The following is a 13,002-nucleotide window of genomic DNA, read 5'->3' as shown; positions in this document are numbered from 1 at the left end:
CCCTGTCCTCTGACCATTACCTAAGACTGACTCGGTGGCCATTGTGTTCTGGGAGCTAAACGGAACCCACCAAAGGAATGGATCCCACCATCCAGGGGGTCTCTCAGCCCAGATGCTTGTGTATGTGTGTGTATGTGCACGTGTGCATGCTTGTGCGTATGTGTGCTCATGCATGTGTGTGCACATCGTTGGCAAAATCAGGCTCAGCATCGGTACCAGCAGAAAGGTGGCATTCTGCAGTGCCGTCTGAAAGAAGGGAGACCCCTTTCCTCCAGCTACCTGGAAAAGAACTGGGATCCAAGTAGTGATGAGGATGTATGATCACTTGTTTGCCACTAGCTGTGTGACCTTGGGTGACTCATTTCGGATCCCTGGGCCTCAGTTTCTCGGAATGTTGGAGTGGGTACTGTGCACTCTTTGCACAGGTTAAGGCATGGAAAAGTGCTTTTCTGATCCTTCCCTGGCCAGACACTGTGCCAGGCGCTGGGATCTAATCTCTGTCCTCAGAGAGTCACAGTCAGGGAAGTGAGCTCATGTACACCCTTGACAGAGGTCATGTGGGGGCAGGCCCAGTGCATGAGGGTGGCCCCACGGGCACCAGCACGTGGTGCAGCAGAGTCTGAAACCAGACGGCGAGTTTGAGCTCAGCCCACCACACATTCACTGTGTGACATTGGGCTCGTACTCGCTCCCTCTGTGCCTCTGTTTCCGTGTGTATAAATGGAGTCAACACCCAGAGAGCAGTTGAAGAATGGAGGAGCAGCGTGTACAGAAGCACTCTGAATAGGGCCTGGCACACAATAAAGGCACAGTGAATGCTGGCTAGGCTTACCATTGCTGTTCTTTTCGTGATTATTGAGAACTGGCTGGTGCCCGTCCTTGGGGCAATTTGGGCTAGGCCTGCCTCACACAAGATGGTCTTTCTGAAAACTTCAGACCCCCTCTCTACCATTTAGGCCGCCCTCAGAGTCTGTCAAGGCAGTGGCCAAGTTCCAGTGGTCTCCCCTGTGGAACCCAGAACAGAGAGGCGCATGAAGCCTGGAAGTCTCTGGAGACAAGGTCCCCCAGCCTGGGAGGTGCCAGGTGGGAGGTGCCTGCTGCCCAAGTCAGAGCGGTCCCCAGTCATGCCAACGCCCTTGCCTTTTGCCATCTCCTCCCCACCCTCAGCGGCAGTAGCCTCAGCCCCCTATGCCCCACCCCCCACCCATGGCATTGCTGTCCCTGCTGCTTTGTTCCCAGTGAGAAGCAGCAGGGCCCTGGGTGGCCAGGCCCATGGCTAGACTCTCAGGCTGCAGCAGGGCGGACAGCTTTGTAAAGCCATAGGCTTGAATGCAAAGTGCCGCTCCCCATTTACCAGCTTTGTGACCTTGGGCAGTCACCTCCCCTGCCTAGAAAGTGACTTATAGGATGTCTGGAAGCTTGAATGAGATGCTAACTGAAACCACCTGGCTGGGTGGTGTGTTGAGGAGGACACTAGCTAAGCAGTGTCCTATGACAGTGGTGGGAGAGGTAGAGGCAGGTGACCTAACCAGTCCCCGACCTAGCCACTGACCTGTGAAGCCTGCCTCACCCCTGCTTCCCCACCTAGAGACTTTGTCAAACCTCAGCCTAGAGGGCCAGCCAGAAGGAGTCCCTGTGGACACTACTGTCCAGGCTCCCCTTCTGGAAACTGCCATTCAGAGGCAGCTCAGCTCCATCCCCAGGTTGCAGTCACCAGTGCCCCCCCCCCATGTCTGGCACATCCCCACTCATGGAGCACTTGGTCCATTCCCTCTGAACAATCAGGTCCCCACCCACATGGTTGTACCATCTGTGCTAATGGGGAGCATGAGCCTAGGGGTTGGGACTAGGGTCCAGGTCCCCTGGGTGCTGAGGGGCAGGCCTCTCGATCTAGGCAGACGTGGCACGTTGGGAAGGAAAGGGCCAGTGCATTCCTGCCTCCTCTAGCAGCCCAGTGGGCAGTTGGCCAACCTCTTGCTCCTCAAGCCTCCTGCAGATTGACAGGGCCTGACTCGGCTGCCCAGCAGTGGGAGGATGATTAGGAGCCAGACGGACAAGTGGGTGAGCTCTGACCCTTTGAGGGGTCACCCTTGGGAGAGAGCAAGCTGCCAGGGCCCAGCCTACTGGTAGATGGGGCAGAGTGCTGGCGGGCTTAGGTGCCCAGTAGCACCCCTTCCTGGAGCTGCTCTGGCCACTGCTGTAGGCTGCACCTTGTCTCCTGAGGACACAGGGTCTGGACTTGAGGCAGTGTGGAAGGCTGTGGTGTCCTTGGAGGATGGAGGCCTGGAAGGCATCACAGAAGGCCGAGCCAAGATGCTAAGCCTTTTGCTGAGAAACCAAAGGAGTGAGGTTTGCCAGGTAGACAAGTGTTGTGGGTCACCCGAAGATGAGAGAGCACCAGTACAGAGCCAGGGCAGGGTAAGTGGGGAGCCCTAAGCAGCAGTGAGTGTTGGGACCCTGTGCAGAGGTGAGCAGTGAGGCCCTGTGAATGGGTGGGGGGCTGTGTAGGGGTGAGTGGTGGAGGTGAGGACACACTGCGTCTGCAGAAGGTAGTTGGGGAGGAACTGGGCTAGAGGAATTTGGACACCTGCCTGAGGAATGGCTGAAGATTTTGAGCTGGGAGGGATGATCAGGTTTTTGTTCTGGAAAGATCTCTTTGGCAGGAGACCCAAGAACAGATCAGAAGGCGCTGGCAGGAGAGCAGCATGGCAGCTCATGCCAGGAGGCCAGCACCCGAGGCCCCAGTGGCAGCAACCTGCTCCTGCGGGGCCTGAGGGAACCCTGAGGGAAGGGGCCTTCATGGAGTGCAAGGCCAGACACCAGGGATGCCAGGCAGACTGCCCACTCGGGGCTGGGTAGACTCAAGCAAGGGTTTGAGCCCTGCCTGAGCTTCTGGGCTGCACACGAGGAATGACCCGGGTGGGATGTAGAGCCCCAGGCTACGGGGACAAAGAGCCTCAGTGACCACCCCACAGCCACTGCGGGGAGTGGGGGGGGGGGGTGAGCCCCGCCCCAGGTGAGCGGGAATCATGCCGGTGCTGGGCCGCCCCTGTGAGGAACAGGTGGGACCCGACATTGGATGGTGTTAAGTAGTTCAGAATGCCCCCAGCCCCACACCAGCTGCCCCTCTCCTCATGGAGCCTCCGATTCTTGAGACCAAGTCGTTTCCTTTCTCAGAATGGTTTTGTTTTTGCCTTAAAACAAAATCCTTCCTTCCACATAATGCGCTGGTTTTCCCTCCCCACGCACCCCCAATCTCCAAAGGCTTGACTACATTATAATTTCAATTTACATGGTGTGGGAAAGATTTGTGCAAAGGGTCCTTTTTTGTTTTTGAAGAATTCATCATTGCTGCTAAGAAGCTTAATATAAATTAAAGGAGGAATTAGGCAACATTAAGACATCAAAATGGGGGTGCGGGCGCCCGTTGCTTCGCCTCCACCCAATCAAAGGGGCTGCGAGGAGCCCATTGAGTGTGCGCTCGAGAGCCTCAGAGAGAGAGCGATTCCAATGAAGGGCCTGTTCTGTCGCCCGCCTTCCCCTCATTCCCTTTGTTGCAGGGACAGCGGAGTACATGTCTGATAAAAACTTAATCACCTTATCTTTTTAAAGCAAATTGCATCTTTGTTTACATACAGGATCCATAGCAGGAAGAGAAAGGAGAGAAAACCAGGCAGCTTTCCCAGCCCCAACCAGCGCGTTCAAAGCTTGCGCTCCCCAGGATAAATGCGGAAAACAGGGCTGACAAAGGGGGGGGTGGTTTTCTGGGGCCACCAGCACCTCTCACAGATGGGGTCAGGGGCCTCGGCAAAGGAAGCCAGCTGACTGGTGTCTCCAAGGGCTGCCCTCCGGGCCATTCTCGTCTCTCTGCACCCGCAGCATTCCCACTGGCCCCTGCTGTCGGTCAGGCTCTCCCTAACACTCTAGGCCCTTCGAGTGCCAGCTCGCCTCTGGGCCTTGCACTGAGAACCAGATTGCCTGGCCTCCTTGGGCCTCTCCTCTCCCTTGGTGCTGTCGGAGCTAAGCTTGTACAGGGCCCACGCCGCCCTGGGCCACTGGCCTGCAGAGGGATCTGGGTTCAAATCTCAGCTCCACCACCAACTACTGTGAGGCTGTGGGCAAGATCTTGCACCTCAGCATACATACCTGCAGGATGGGCGGCCGCAACAGCCCCGCGCAAATCAGACATGACGGGGCCCTACTGCCCTATGTCAGGCCACTTCTGCCCTGGCTGAGTCTGCCTCCCATTTCTGCCCCCCTCAGCCCCCTCCCAGACAGGCTAACCTCCAGCCTCCCCCTCAGCGGTCCATCCTGCACGGGCCGACACATCAGCCACATTAGAGGTCTCGTCAGGTGCCGTGCCACCCATACCTCCTGTGACCACGTGTGACCTCTGTGGGGCAGCTTCGTTAACAGGGCAGGCAGGCAGAGACCTCTCTTTCTTCCGGGGAAGTTTGACACTGCAGCCCACTGGGTAACGGTGCAGCCGTGGGACCTCCGCCTCGCTGACAGAGGTTCCCTCCTATGGGCAGCCCCTCCTGCTCACAGGCCCAGCGTCCAGTCTAGACTCAGGGACTGGCTGGATTCGAGGCCCTCCACGGCCATCCATCCCAGCCACCCCATACGTCAGCCCAGTACAGCTGCCGGGCATGTCCCTCTGAGCTCCCCAACCCATCCATCATCACCAGGATACTGACCCCAAAAAGGACCCCCTGTCCCTTGTCCCAGCTCTCCTTCTGCCCTGACATCTCGGCTCTTTGCAAAGCTGCTTTTTCCAGGAGGCGAGGCTGGAGTGGCTGGAGTTGGCTACAGCCCCATGGGGCCACCGAGGGGGCCCATGACCCCAAGCTGCTTGCAAGGGCTCAGTTCCCACTGGGGGGAGTAAGCCGCCCACCAGCGTGGAGGCCCCTCTTCTAGTCTGGCCCCCAACATGAAAGCGACGCCAGCAATTGGAGGCAATTTGCCGGCCTTTGATGGCCATGTCAGGGCGGCACCCGCGGCCAGGGCTTGGGAAACAGTTGTGCTTCCCGCATTCTTCCCTGATTACCCCTGGCCCAAGCCAAGACCCAGCAGCCTCCAGCCCACTGTGCCTTTGTGTGGAGCTGGCGCTCGGTGAGAAAGGCCAGCCTGGCCCTGGGAGAGTGTCCCCAAGGAAAGCTATGGCGAGCGGCGTCACCCTGGGGTCATGCCGGCCCACCCCCACCACATCCCAGCCCGGGCTTGTTGGGGAATGGAGCAGGGCAGCCCAACTCCAGGAATCCTGAGGTTTGGGGAGAGAAGGAGCCAGACCGTGTGCTGAGGCCCTCTGGAGTAATGGCCGTGGTGTGCGCTTCACACACGTAGCTCATTTTACTCTGTGCGCACCCCGCTGGGTAGGGAGCCAGGCTCCAGGTCACAGGGGGCAGGGGGCCTGCCATCCGAACCTGGGCGTCTCCTTGGGCTGCCAGCTTGCAGACAGAGGCACAGGCTCTGTGGGAGCGTTTCTCTTCTGCTGCCCTGCACACCTGGGCGAGGTGGCTCCTTCCCTTTGCCTTCATCCAGCAAACCCTCCCTGAACCTGCCTGCCAGGCCCTGTGCCCAGCACTGCAGGGACAGTCCCCCCTCCCACTTACAGGCCACCGGGGAGAGGGATGCAATAAGCAAAAATCATGCCAAGTAGCGTTCCAAGAGGGATCCTGCTCGGCCTCAGCAGGTGAGGAAAACCTTCCCATGGAGAGACGGTGGCAGAGTAGGCGTTAGCCAGACAGGAAAGGCAGGGAAGAGCGTTCCAGACACAGGGAACTAGTTGGAGGCCCTGCTTGGTTTCTCCTGGCTGGAGTGTCAGCAGAATGAGAGTGGGAGTGGGAGTACGCAGAGAGAGGCACACGCTGGATGGCCCAGGGTCTTGGATGCCGAGTAAGAAGATGGACTTTATCCTGTTGGTGGAACCAAGTCCAGAGCTCCACATGAGCCTTTGAGCAACTCCTCCACAGCTGGGGGCAGGATGAGGGAGGAGGTCCCTCGGGGGAGTGCCCCCAGAGGCCTCCTCCACCAGGACAGGGCAGCAAGGGCAGGGAGCAGGGCGTGGACCCTCAGGAGGTTGTGGAAGGCGATGCCTTAAGCCTGTGCCCCCGCATCTTCTCTCTGCCCCTTCTCAGACTCGCTGCTCTTGATGGAGCAGCGGCGTCAGAAATCGAGGACTTCCAGTGGCCGTGGAGGAGCCATGAGCATGGCCCGAGGTTGTGCTCAGCCCGCCCTTCAGCAGGCAGAGCCAGATGGCTGCAGAGATGACCCCAATGGCGAAGAGACGGCAGTGAGCTTACTGGCCCACAGCAGCTCTGAGAGCCTTAACCAGGACGTGGAGGCAGACCTGGCCCAGGGTGATGGCCCCTTCCCACCCTCCCCTTCCTCCCCTGCCCACCCCCCTGGAGCCCTCTGACCCTCCCCGCTGCCTCCCGGTGTGCCCATGCATTCAGCAGCCAGACTGCATTGGGTGGCACTGTGCTTCCTCCGGGCTCAGGCCTGGGTGCAAGGGGTCATGCCGGTGGCCCTGAGTAGATGGTCCCGTGAGCACCCAGGCTCACAGGAGAAACCCTGGGGAGCAGAGGGGCACCTGGGTGGCTCAGTCAGTTAAGCGTCTGCCTTCAGCTCAGGACATGATCTCAGGGTCCTGGGATCGAACCCCACATCAGGCTAGTGGGGAGTCTACTTCGCCCTCTCCCTCTGCCCCTCCCCTGGCTCCTGTTCTCTCTCTCTCTCAAATAAATAAATAAAATCTTTAAAGAAAAAAAAAAGAAAAAGAAAGAAACCTTGGGAAGCAGAGAAAAGTGGATGGAAGAAGAAAGCGTTGCCTGTAACTTACTCCTGATCTCTGACAGCCTAGTGGATAGTCGTCCAGTCTTTTCTTTCTGCAACCCAGAGTTAGAGCAGAACTCTTCCAACAATTTTTATTCCTGTGGGTTTTTTTTTCCAATTAATTTGTAAGTTTGTCTTTGTGTGACTTTAAGCGCTTCTCAGGTATCACTTCATCTCCCAGAATATTTTGCCACAGCAAATGCACGCCAGTCCTATCCTGACTGCCCTCCTGTGGATCCCTGCACCCCTGTAACTTCACAGGCCTCAGTGGTGCACCCAGCCCTTGGCACCAAGTCGCCTCACCGAGCCCAGCTCTGCCTCTGCAGACCTGTGTGGCCTGGGGCCAGTTACTGGCCCGGGCCTCGGCGTCTCCCACACTGTGCTGTGAGGGCTAGGTGCCTGCGTGCGTGGGGACATCTGTGCGTACAAATCTCAGTTTCCTTGTCAAGACTGAATGCCTAGGATGGGTGGCTGGGTCCACGCAGTGACCATCGCGGGAGCTTCATAGCCGGTGCTTATTCCTTGGTAGTATTCTTCGAGCCCCTCCTCTGAGCCAGGGATCATTCTAGGTGTTGGGCCTCCAGCCGTGCGTAGAGAGACAAAATCCCTGCCATGGTAGAACTTGTATTTTTGCAGGGACAGACGACAGACATCAGAATGAGGAACTCACAGCGGTGTGTTGGAAGGTGATAATAGCTTGGAAAAAATAGAGCTGGGTAGGAGGGGTCAGGGCAGCGGGGGTGAAGGTGGTCAGGAAGGCCTCACCGGGAGGTGACATTTGCACAGCGATTAGGAGGTGGAACTGGGAGCCAGTGGAACTCCTGGGGTGGATCTTTCAGTGGAAGAACCAGTGAATGCCAAGGCCCTGAGGTGGGAATGCACCTGGTATATTGGGGTGAGGGGAACAAACGGTTCAGAGACGCAATACGGGCCAGGTCACGTGGGAGGAGAGGGATGCAGGAGTCAGAGGCCAGGAGCTCCAAGCATGCTCCCCAGGTCAGGGGCCATCCCGGGAGGGGCAACACGTAGCTGCCCGACCTATGTGGCCTACCAGAGGGTGCTTCAGAGGGAGGTCCCTAAGAGAGGATGGTAGCTCCATGAGAGCAGGACGGTCCTGCTTGCCTCTGTGTCCCTGGGGCCTACAGGAAGGAAGTGTCAGGAGCCCTGGTGGACGCCAGGCAGGTGGACAGTTGGCATTTGGCTGCCTCCCTCACCACTCTGAGTCCCCCAAGGTCTCTGGGACCCTCCCTGGTTTGGGCCCCGAAGAAACGGGCACACAGGTTGCATTACATGGACATGGTAAGCTGTGGTCTCCCTGCAGCCCTCCCAGCACGCAGCTGCACGTCCTCAAGCATCATGCTCATGCCCCCCCCCCCCCCCCCCCCCCCCCCCCCCCACCGGGCACTCAGATTCCTTTTGCCTGCAGACCCTTGCCCAGGATCTCCGTGCAGCCAGTCCCTGTCACCTGGACCTCCCCTCCCCCATTCAGAACTCTTCCTCAGAAAAGCCAGCCCTGGGCACATACAACCTGGCCGCCCTCCCCTCCTGATTACACAGCAGTTTTGCTTCCTTGATCGCCTTGGTGGCTATCTGGATTATCTTGCTGGCCTATCTTCTCTCTGCCCCTTCTCAGACTCGTAAACTCCATGGGGGCCAGGCCCTGGTCTGCGTGTTCACCACCATTGTTTCCAGTGCTGGAGCACTGTGTGAATGTTTTCCAGGGAAAGACACAGGGGCAGGTTGGGAGAAGCTCAGCGTGGGCAGCCGCTCCAACCCCCGACATCCTGAGCTGTGCTTCACTTCCCTCCATTGGCTGTCTGGCTAAGGGGGAGAAAGGCCAGTGTAAAACAGAGCCGCTCCCAGGGACATTTGCTCCAAATCCACAGCTTCACCCGTTGGTGAGACTTTCTGGGCGTTGTGTCCAGGCCACCCCCAAACGGAGCGGAGGAAAATGAGCCCGACCATCTCAGAAGAGCAATTAAATGGCCACATCTTCTCCAGTGCCAGAGAGATTTTCTGGGTCTGCCTGCTTTGGGCAGTGTGAGGTATGCACCGTGTGTAATGGGAGCCAGTGCGGGCGAGATGGACTGCCGATTGGGCCACGCCTGTCTCCCCGGCCCGGCGCAGACGCCGGGGAGCCCCGCGCCTCTTCAGCCATCAGACCTCCTGGCACCAAAGGGAGACAGGCTGCCCATGCCATTTGTCAGGGTCTGGTGCCAGCCACCTTCTCTGTTTGCAGAAAGAAGGCCGGGGCTCCGATTCGGGGAGGCAGATACCTGCGGGCCTGGCGCTAGCTTAGGGGCCTGGCCCGGGGCCATTCCCACGCCCCATCCCAGAGGTACGCTGACCGGCTGGGTGTGGGGCCTGCGATCAGACACCGTGCTGCCCAGCCGGAGGACGGCTCCCGTTGGTACAGGTCCCGCAGGCCCCTAGCATCCCAGAGCCCCATTCACATCAGCCGCGAGTCCGGCCTTCCTGGGGGGTGCAGGCTTTGAGAGGCCAGGAGTCTCACCTCTGCCTATGGAAGGGAGACCGAGTCCTTCTTAGAGGACCATCCCTGGCCGACTCTCCAGTGTGCCTTAAAGCAACCTCCTGGTCACCTTTCTAAACATCCAGGGTGCTCTCACAGCAGGGTCGTCTCCAGGAGTCTGCCAAAGGTGGACCCCCACCGAGTGATGAGCTGGGGAGCAGTAACCTGCATTGGCCAGCAGGTGCAAGCCCAGAGTTCAAACCCTCGCTCTTCCTGACTCACTGTGGGGCCTGGATGGAGTCCGTGCCCTCCTTGGGGCTCCGATTTCTCCTCTGTAAGATGAAGGGGTTGCTTCAGCAAACATGCATGTGTGCTTGGTCTAAGCAGAATAATCCACACACCCCTGCCACCCAGAGCTCCCCACCTGGTGGAGACGATGAGCAAAGGTCCTCCTGGCCACTGAAGCTTGACATCAGAGCGTCACATCTGGCTTCTCAGGGAGACCGCTAACACCCGGCCAATCTTGGGGCAAAGGAGGATGCCCTTTAGGCCCTGGCAGACACAGATCAGGGTGCACCAGGGCATGCAGGGAAGGGAGCCCTCTGCCTGGTGCCTACCCCCAGCTTCCCACCAGCTTTGGACTCAGCCTCTAGGTCCACTGGCCAATACAGTCCCTCTGTGCATATTGGAAGGAAGTGGGGGGACACAGGCCGGCCAGGACCCCTCTTGGCAAGCACAGTGTGGGCTGGGCTCCACCTCACTTGCCCCTTGCCAGGGAATGAAGGCTGTGTACCCAGCTCTCCCAGTAGTCACTCCTGGAGCTGCCACTCACTGGGCCTTCTTGCCCCATGCAAGTCTCACGGCGCCCCCTCTGCTCCGCCCCCCCACACACACAGCCTTGCCAGCTTGCTCCTACCAGGTTCCCTCAGCAGGGCTGTGAGCAGCCTGTTCCAGAGTTCTCTGCTTGTACAGAGCTGGTCTGAGGCCTGGCCACAGCCTTGGGGGAGCCAGAGCCTCCCTACCCATGCTCGAAGCAGCCGAGAGCTCACCCTGGCCAGCAGCCCCCAAAGACACTGCACCATGTTGCTACCAAGCAGTTTCCTTATAAAGACAAGCCCCAGAGAAAGCCTGGTGCTCAAAGAAGAGTGAGACTTCTAACATTGGCAAGGGGGGGAAGGGCGTTCCAGGCAGAGGGGACAGCCTATGCAGAGGCTCATAAGTGTGACTGCAGGGAGCCCAGGACCGGCCACGTGTTCCTCAAGGCAGCAGGGAACACACAAAAGCAATGGGTGAAGGGGCCTGGAGAGTTAGGGTTGGCCTTAGGGTCTTAGCAGGAAACTGGTTTCCACTCAATCATTTGGCTGGAGAGGGTGAATAGAAAGTCTATATATTGAACATAGTGGAGGGAGTGAACAGAGGGTGGTTGTTTAAAGGAGCCGGTAAGATGTGATGGAAACCAGTGGGGGCCGCTCTCACCCCTGCATGGGGGTGGAGGGACCGCGTTTGCAAAAGCCCAGGGAGAAGGCTTCCCAACAGGAGATCCAGCCTTAGGGAACAGAAATCAACACCCCAGCTGCTCTCTCCGCCCACCCTCTGATCTGCTGGGGCTCCCATTGGCTGAACCCAACCAGAAGCCAGAGGGCACAGGAGCCCATATGCTGTCTGCAGAGGTCAGCCTCCCAAGCACACAGAGGAGCAGAGAGTGGATCTTCAGGGGCAATTGGAGAACACCTAGCCCAGGGAGCCTCAAATGTCAAGTTTCAGTGTATGTGTTTTAGCGTGAGTGTTCTGGGAAACAACAGGACCATTTAGAGCAGAAGGACATGGCCACCAAGTGTGGGGCTGAGCCGCACAGGCGCCTGAGTGCAGAGTGGATGGGTGGGCAGGGGACTGGGAGACGGAGGTGGGGAGCCCTGCTGAGCTCCAAGCTGGACAGGCCCATGACATGGACTAGCACAGTGGGGGAGGGCCTGGAATGTAGGGATTTAGGTGGCAGAGTGGACCCTAGGCCTCAGGGGCCCATTGGCTGGGGAAGGAGGCAGAAGAGGGTGAGCCCAGGGTAGCACTGGGGTCCTAGCTCAGCCTAGGAGAGTGTGAGGGATGGGCCTAGGAGACTCGGAAATGGGCCAGTACAAGTGGGTCCCCATCCACGGTGGTGAGTGCACAGGCTAGGGAGTGGCGGAGTAACAGGCTCTCCTTCTGTGTTCGCAGGCGGCCTCAGCCCCGAGTCCAAGAAGATTCTAGCACCCACCCTCAAGAAGCGGGGCCGGGCCGGCCGAGGAGAAGCAGCCAAGCAGGAGGAGGTGGCCGAGCGGTCCGAGCCTGCGCAGCACGTGGCCCTCAGCCTGTCTTTCAAGCGTTACGTCTTTGACACCCACAAGCGCATGGTCCAGTCTCCCTGAGTGTTCCAGTGACCTTGCCCAGGCCCCGGGCTGGGCTGCATTGCCAAGTGTCCGACCAGATGTGCCTCAACCTTCTTTAGTATGTCCCTCCCCACGACCCTGCAGACACGGGCCCTAGGCCTTGCGCTAAGCCCCGTGCAGTGGCAGTGACACCAGGGCCGGGGCCCAGAGGGTCTGTCCCGGCACCCTCGCACCTACTAGGGGCCAGTGTTTCCCAGGCCGCCCAACTGGCAGCCATGGGAGGGCCAGTCCACACCCTGCCCCAGGTGGCCTGGCACTTAACCAGCTGCAAATAAATGTCCCACGGTGTCTGCCCACTCTGTTGGTCTCTGTGATTTCACCGGGAGGGGCCCCCCATGCCTGTTCCCAAGGGGAATGTCAAGGGGTTCAGCAGGGTTCCCGCCCAGAGAAGAGCTGGAGGGACCAGAACTCAGAGCCCAGTGGGAGTGGGCTGAGGAGTCCACAGGGTGTCAGGCCCCTAGGCCAGGCTGGGTGGCCCATGGGGTCTCCTGGGCCTTGAGGGACATGGGGGCGGGGGTCTCTGGACAGCCAAGTCCAGAGAGGGCTCTGCCGGGAAGGGGACCCATGGAGTGCTGGGGAGCCATGAGGTGCCCGGCCAGGGCATCAGGGCAGAGGCTGGCTGGAGGGATTGCTTCCCCGGCCCCACACCAGCAGTCCCTAGGCTTCTGCCCTCGAGTTTGGGGCCCATACTCCCCAAGGTGTGGAGGTGAGGGCAGGTGACAGAACACTGTGCAGAGCACCCTGTGGGCCAGGGACCGCGGGCACAGCCCCCTCCAAAGCCCAGGAAGCCCTACCCTTGCTCCTCCACCCTGGCCCACAGGCCGCCCCACCCTGCAGCCTGAGTTGTGGATGCTCAGAAAGGGGCGGGATGGCGAAACTAACTGAATGAGAGAAATCAAAACTTTGTAGGATGTACAGATGTTCCAGCGCTCCTTTATTTGGCCTCCAAACAGACGCAGAGGCTGCCCTTTCATCCTGGTGCATTATGCTTTAATTTGCAAAAGTGGCATCAAAAATATTAACGGTGGGGGGCGCCTGGGTGGCTCAGTCGGTTAAGCGTCTGCCTTCGGCTCAGGTCATGATCTCAGGGTCCTGGGATCGAGCCCCACATCGGGCTCCCTGCTCAGAGGGACGTCTGCTTCGCCCTCTCCCTCCGCCTGCTGCTCCCCCTGCTTGTGTGCTTTCTCTCTGTCAAATAAATAAATAAAATCTTAAAAACAAAGAAAGTATTAGCGGGGCAGTTGCAGTCCAGTGACTTGGAGTGGTTCCGTCCTG

At 59.0% G+C, this 13,002-nt stretch overlaps 1 protein-coding gene across 3 annotated transcripts in view; it reads left to right on the top strand.

The window, feature by feature from the left end:
- Positions 1-12,756, top strand: part of EEFSEC (eukaryotic elongation factor, selenocysteine-tRNA specific) — a 246,570-nt gene extending 233,814 nt beyond the window's left edge. For 2 of the 3 annotated variants that reach the window (XM_032412049.1, XM_032412048.1), the window contains one exon: positions 11,516-12,756. In XM_032412049.1, the coding sequence (XP_032267940.1) occupies positions 11,516-11,706 (191 nt within the window). In that variant the 3' untranslated portion in view covers positions 11,707-12,756. The remainder of the gene's footprint in view (positions 1-11,515) is intronic. The other variant, XM_032412050.1, reaches the window with a different exon arrangement.
- Positions 12,757-13,002: the final 246 nt, after the last annotated feature.

This window comes from Phoca vitulina, unplaced genomic scaffold, assembly GCF_004348235.1.
Source record: "Phoca vitulina isolate PV1807 unplaced genomic scaffold, GSC_HSeal_1.0 scaffold13, whole genome shotgun sequence".
Lineage (NCBI taxonomy): Eukaryota > Metazoa > Chordata > Mammalia > Carnivora > Phocidae > Phoca > Phoca vitulina.
The sequence above is the reverse complement of the archived record's forward strand: the minus strand, read 5'-3'. Positions and strand labels throughout refer to the sequence as shown.